Genomic DNA, 7,271 nt, shown 5'->3' with positions numbered 1-7,271 from the left:
AGACGGGACAACTGGTCGAATGGGTTGCGTTGAGCCTAGGAAGGCCGAATAAAATAACCTAAGAAGGTCGAGTAATGAAAATCGAAAAATGTCTCGTATAAACTATTCCCTAACCTCGTTCAAGTTTCACTCTGGGTAACAGGTAAGTGTATAAACCCCAGCTGAGTTGCCAAACAGTGGACATGGGCCATACCGCGACGCGCGCAGAGGTGCTTGAATAAGCGTGCATTTGTGGAGTCGCTACCAATTTTTATGGAAAATTGGAACCGTTCGAATACATCGTGTCATGTCAAGACACAAAGTAGTGACATGAACACTAATAACTCGTTACCCTTAGCATTTTATGTCTAGAATGACTCTCGTGGATGCCAATGAATACGGATGTTCACATAGATCTGGAGTAAGGGGTGAGGGTACGTATTAGGAAGTCCTTTTACTGAACACGTAATCCCGCCCGCCTCGATAGCGGCCTCTACTAATGATTAGGGAAATTATTCATATTTGATATTGTCGATTATATGCATGCAATGCAACATCCAACGTTTTAGTCCTAGTATGTGAATTAAACTATGTCGGTGAACACGTAATTAGCACTCAATTATGTCGAATTGAAATTTAAGAATTAATCACATATGAAGAACAAGTAAATAAACCACACAATAAACGATAAATAAATAGCGATAAATAAATAGAAATAATTAAAATTACAATGAATTACAATGATTTAACTGATTTACTTCAAAAATACACTTAAGATGGAATTTGAAGAAAAGAAAATAAAAGTTAGAAATTAAAGTGACGAAAATAGGGCAGATTAAGGGTGATACTCTGATTATTAGTTAATTAAACACCTAATTAAAGCTACGTCAAAGCGAGAACGGAAAGTTCAGGGACATAGATCATCTCGGAACAGGCGCAGCACAGCTGCGTCCCTTGAAAGAGGCGCATCTATTCCTGCTCCTGTTCTTGGGTTGAGCTCTGGCTGTGAACTCATGTACAAAAGACAAATTCCAGAAATTTGATATGGAAAAATCGAGTCTCTAAAATCCGAGTTTGATTTAATGACGAAAACCCGCAAATATCAATTTATAAGGGATTTAAGTCGAAAATAAACGTTATAATTGAAAGAGAATATTAAGACATGGTTTATATTCAAAGGAACGAAAGAAAATAAGAAAAATAAGACAAAAAGAACAAAACCACAGAAACCCGAGGAAGAAGAAGAAGAGCAGGAGCAGCGGCAGCCTCTGGAAGAGGCACAACAGGTGCTGCGACCCTTCGAAGAGGCGCAGCTGCTGCTGCGTTTCTTCTCGACGTCTGGTAACTGCTGTTTCGTAAAAAACAGTTTGTAATAAAGGTCTTTAAAGTCGGTTTTAAATGTATTTTTGATGTGAATCTTACATTAATCGATACAAAAATAAAAAATACAATAAAAAGATGGGATTTAACACCCTCAGACTTACATGTTTGACGAAACGAGATTGACTAAGTTAACGTTAGTGATTGCTCGACTCGAATGTATGTAGAAAGTGCCCTCGTTGGAGAATTTTAGATTAATTGATTGATTGATATGTAGTGGTCAAATTGGTCGGTCATACAACGTGACTGGTACTCAGAATGATCTGAGCTTACGTGGTCGATTGATCAAGCACATAGGCGTCGAAAGCTTAGAGCAAGGTCTAGAATGTAAAGAGAGAAGAGAAGGGCGGACACTCGCGTGAAAAATATGGAGACCGGAGGTCTCTATTTATACTAATCAATGTGAAGAGTTTTGAAATGACCCAAACTTTGGAAAGAAATCACGAAAATATTCTTTAAAGAGCGAAAACAGGCTGGAGAAGAGGCGCAGCAGTTGCTGCGATCCTTCCAAGAGGCGCATCACCTGCTGCGTGTTGGAGCTTGTGTCCTCCACAAATCAGTGTGATAACATTTATAAATCTCTTAAAGGTTCACAAGGGTATACTTCGTATTTTATCAGTTGATTAACGATTACCTAATAACGGTTGGCTTTCTAGAAAGTTTGACGTTATTATCATACTGATGGCGGTGATCAACTGGTCCCTAAAAGTCACACCTAAAGGATGTGTTTGAGAGATGTGATTATGGAAATGTAATCACATTGATGCGTTATATGACTAAACAGTTAGTCAACGTGTTGATGAGACGATTATTTAATGCCGAATAAATAATATTAGCTAAGACGAATTAACTGTCAATTCGTATATTGAATATAATATGTTATATTTAATTAATGTATATAAGGTTAGCTTGAACGAATTAAGATGTTAATTCGTAATTAAATGTAATCGGTTATATTTAATTAGCAAATTATAAATATGCGATATTTATAGTTAAAGTATATATTATACGATATTGTCATAATAAATTATTACAGACCGGCATTAATAAATCGACTGCAAGCTGTTGTATGTAGATTTATTAATACGGAATAAAATAAATGAAAATTTATAAATTATACACTTTATATACATTTTGTAAGCTACCAAAAATAAGAAGATTTAATCACCTTATCCTGGTAGGTAGGAAAACCGAAAATAAGGAGAGAATACTCCTTATTATTTCGGTGGTCAACAAAAGAAAAAGAAAGAAAAATATCTCCCCTTTTCCTCTAATATTTCGGTTATATTAGGGTTCAAAGGAGATCATTTTTCTAACTCTCTTTTTTGACCTAGCATTTCTCTCATCAAAGATAAAAAACACAAAACCCTAAAAAATTAATCAGTTAATTGGGGGATCTATTCTAGAAAGAGCAAAGGCATATCTCATATCATCTTGGGTGCAACTGATAGGCGAATATCATTGCGATATTGTTCTTAGGCCGATTTTGCTAGGACCGAAGGTTGATTTCATAATCTCTCTATTTTGTTTATGCAAATTTCATTTATGACTAGTTTTCATATTTATAATTTCGTTATCATCCTTATAATGTTAATGGAAGTATACCGATATTTCCGACACTGCGTCATTTCCCCAGAGGTTTCCTCCAGCGGAAGAAAGATTTCTGCGTTTCTTTTAGGGAATTGTGGTAGATCTATACTTCCTTATTCCGTAAAATATGATTTATGGGATATATTTTACCAAAAGATATTAAATTAAATTATGGAATAAATATCTGGAATATTCTAGAACATTCCGACTCGACATTTTAAACGGTTTCTTAGAAAATGAAGCGGTTTTTGACCCGGACTCCAAATGAACTCTAATTACTGTCAAAATGACCGTATCAGCGCGGAGATGACGAGCAAGGGGTAGACACAAGTGTTTGATCTATCACTTGATGATAAACTTACGAACTGTCATAAATTGTTCCGCGTACCAAACATGCGGCCTAATCATCACTGGGTGGTTGGCGGAAGGTTTAGAAATGAGGTATCTACATTAATTAAGGAGATACCTATACGATTATACATACAAGTATATATTACAATCTACTTTGTCTACTACTCACTTTTCATGTTTCTCTATTTATCTGTTTGTTTTCAGGTTGATTATTATAGTCTTTGCTAATTTACAACCGTTGTATTTTATATTTTCAAATTTTGTTTATGATAAGGTCAAGTTTTGCCAAGTATAGGTAATAGAATACAACTTAGAGCTCTATTAGAGTTCTTCCACGTATAATACACTAAATCCAAATCTAACTAAAGTATATGACTATTTCAACCAACATGTTGAAATTTAGCCACCAGTAGAATGAAGCAGTATATTACCACAACATGGGCTTTTACTCCCACTATCAATACTTTGGGCTTGCTTGGGATGAGAGTAGATATTAAGGGAGTAATGTAAGCTAAAATAAGAAGGAATGTGAGGAGATTGGTGGCTAGTGGTGATTGTGGAGGGTGGAAATAAGAGGTGAGGGAGGAATTATTACCTCCACAAGGAGGTAATGCATTACTTGAGGGGGGAGGGGAGTAACAATTACTCCCTTAATGGAGGGCTTTTTACACTATATTTCCCCATTTTTATCCATTTCTATCTCCAACCCCATCCCTTTCCTCCATTTTTTAGTTCATTTTAGCTCTATTACTTCCTTAATAATTACTCCCATCCCAAGCAAGCCTTTAATGTGGAGTGTTTGTCAAGTGATAATCATGAATTCACATTATTAAGAACCTTTGAAGAAAATATTAGAAGATGAGTTAAGTTTAATGAAGGGCACATTATCTTTAAATTTCCGTTTCTTGTTTCTTTACGGAGATATATTAGAGAGTATGTGGAATATAGAGTTTGTTAGGAAATTAGGTAGCTTTAACTAACTTAGACATAGACTAACAACCTTGTATAAATACACATACTTTGTTCCTTCACTTGATTCATAATATACAAATTACTTTTCTTTCATTCACTCTCATCTCTCATCTCTCTTATCATCTTCTGTATTATTACTATTTGATCACCATGATCTGATGTGATCATAGTTCATATGGTATCAGTGGTATAGATCCTAAAATCGCTTCCGCACATATCATCAATCAAATTCATTGCTAAATCTTTGAATTTTCTTCTTTCATATTCATAGAAATCATCAATCATAATACAAGTATGTCCAAACCCGAAACAAATTCTCAATCAAGTTCTCCAGATTCTCTTTTTTCTCCGCTTGATGATCCATTTTTCCTGTCTCCAACTGATCAGCCTGGGTTAAAGCTTTCAAAAACATCCTTTGATGGCTCTAATTTTCGGCAGTGGCAGCGTGAGATCATCCAGGCCCTGCTTTCCAAGAACAAGATTGGATTTATTTCTGGAGAATGCACGATTCCTGAGAAAACGGATAAGAGGTATAATGCCTGGATTCGTTGTGCTATTTTTGTTTCACGTTGGATTAAGAATTCTATGATTAAAACTTTACAAGATAATTTCCAATATACTCAATCATCTAAACATCTGTGGTCTGACTTAGTTGAGCATTTTGGGCAATTAAATGTTCTTGAATTGTATTAGTTAAAGAAAGAACTCGCCAATGTCAAACAAGAAAATGCTTCTTTGTTGGATTATTACAGTAAAATTAAGGGTTTTTGGGAAAATATAGATCAGATGGATCCTGTTCCTCAATGTATCTGTGGGGTTATGGCTAAATGCACCTGTAGCCTGGTCAAACATTTGGTGGAAAGGGAAACTCAGTCAAAGTTGATCCAGTTACTGGTGGGTTTACATGCTGGGTATGAACACGTTCATTCGTCTTTATTGTCTATGGAGCCTCTTCCACCCATAAATAGGGTTTTACAAAAGATTGAATGGCAGAAATCCATTAATGACAGTAATGGTTCTGTTGTTCTTGAGAATGTAGCTTATGCTGCCAAGAAAATGTTTAATGGACACAAACCTGCTGAGGATAATAATAAAGTCAAACGTTCTAAGGATTGTTTTGGTCAACCTGCTATTGTTGGACAGTTTGATAATCCACCTTGTGCCCAGTGTGGGAAGTCTAATCATAAGACTGCAGACTGTTTTCAGCAGCAAATATGTCTTTTTTTGTGACATTAAGGGCCACATAATTGAGCATTGTTACAAGTTCAAGGCTTGGAAAGCCAAACAGGCTAAGAAATCCAGCAGTTCTGCTGAAACTATCAAACCAGTACTTCAAAATAATGCCAGTAATGTAGAGGTTTGTCATAATCAGGATGCTGAGTATACTTCAGTTTGCTGGCGAATATGGAAATATCAATCCTTTTTACCCTACTTCTTATGGATACAATCATCCAATGGGGTTACCTCAAGATTCTCAGACTGCTTCTACTTCTTCTAAGAGACCAAATGCTTCTCAAGTTTCACCAGATCTTGTCCAAGGCATTGTATACTCAGTAATGAACAAAGTTCTTCAAGCTTTATCGGAGAAAGCTTCTTCTTCTCATTCTGACGATCCAAATTCTTAGTCTTATAGCCACTTTGTAGGTATAGCTCTTGCTTTATCTCATGTTAATCATGGGTCTTCCATTCATAAAGATTGGGTTATTGACACTAGAGCATCTGATCACATGACATCAGATATCTCCATACTACATGACATTGTGATTCTGTCACATCCCTTATTTGTTGCTTTACCTTAGGGCACCTTAAAACCAGTTTATATACTGGGACAGTTTATTTGACCTCAAATATCACATTGTTTGATGTATTGCTTATTCCTAATTTTCAACCTAACCTTTTATTTGTTGGCAAGTCGATAACCAGATCTAAGTTAACTGTCATTTTCTTAAATGATGCTTGTTTGTTTCAGGACCTTTCAAGTAAAACTACTATTGCTCATGGTAAAAGATGTGGAGATTTATATAAAATTAGATTTTTCATCAATCCAAGTTCTTGTAATAGCTCTAGTGTATCTTCAGTTCATTCAGTTAAGCAAATAAATGTAGATCTGTTTCATTCTAGGCTTGGCCATTCTTTTGTTGAGAAATTGAGACATGTAAATCCTGATACTATGCAAAATGTTAATAAAATGTTCTGTGAAACATGTGTTTTAGCCAAGCATCATTCTTTGCCTTTTAATATAAGTCTTTCACATGATGTTAAATGTTTTGATATTATTCATATGGACTTATGGGGACCATACAAACAGCCTGATAGGACTGGTGCTCAATCTTTCTTAACTATTCTAGATGATTATTCCAGGAGCACCTGAACTTTTTTAATTTAGCAGAAAACACAAGTGCCTAACTTGATCATCAATTTCGTAAATTTGGTTGAAACTCAGTTTAGTACCAAGGTTAAAATAATTAGATCAGATAATGGTACTGAGTTCTTTCAATCTTAATTTAATGATTTCTTTGCCTCCAAAGGTATTATTCACCAAAGGAGTATTGTTGGCAGACCTCAGTAAAATGGTAGGGTAGAAAGAAAGCATAGACACCTTTTAGAGACTACTAGAGCACTTAGGTTTCATGCTCAACTGCCAATTAGGTTTTTCGGGGACTGCTTGCTTACTGCCACATATTTAATAAACAAGTTGCCTTCTTTTGTGTTAGATAGGAAAACTCCACATGAGTTACTGTTTCACACAAAACCTGTGTATGATGAATTAAGAGTTTTTGGCTCTCTTTATTCTGCAACTAGACCTCTTACTGTAAGGGACAAATTCTTGCCCAAAGCTAGGAAATGCATTTTACTTGGGTATCCTCCTACTCAAAAAGGCTATAAGCTTTATGATTTAGAGACACATGATACTTTTATCAATAGAGATGTTGTTTTTTATGAGCATTGCTTTCTTTTTAAGACTAATGGTTCACAAACAGTTTCTGCTAACAGTGATT

General features: G+C 35.4%; 1 protein-coding gene across 1 annotated transcript; it reads left to right on the top strand.

The window, feature by feature from the left end:
* Window positions 1-4,566: 4,566 nt before the first annotated feature.
* LOC141628500 (uncharacterized) lies at window positions 4,567-5,502 on the top strand. Its single transcript, XM_074441637.1, has 2 exons — window positions 4,567-4,833; window positions 4,966-5,502. The coding sequence occupies exons 1-2, from the start codon at window positions 4,567-4,569 to the stop codon at window positions 5,500-5,502; spliced, it is 804 nt and encodes a 267-aa protein (XP_074297738.1).
* Window positions 5,503-7,271: the final 1,769 nt, after the last annotated feature.

The sequence above is a fragment of the Silene latifolia genome, chromosome Y (genome assembly GCF_048544455.1).
Source record: "Silene latifolia isolate original U9 population chromosome Y, ASM4854445v1, whole genome shotgun sequence".
Lineage (NCBI taxonomy): Eukaryota > Viridiplantae > Streptophyta > Magnoliopsida > Caryophyllales > Caryophyllaceae > Silene > Silene latifolia.
The sequence above is the reverse complement of the archived record's forward strand: the minus strand, read 5'-3'. Positions and strand labels throughout refer to the sequence as shown.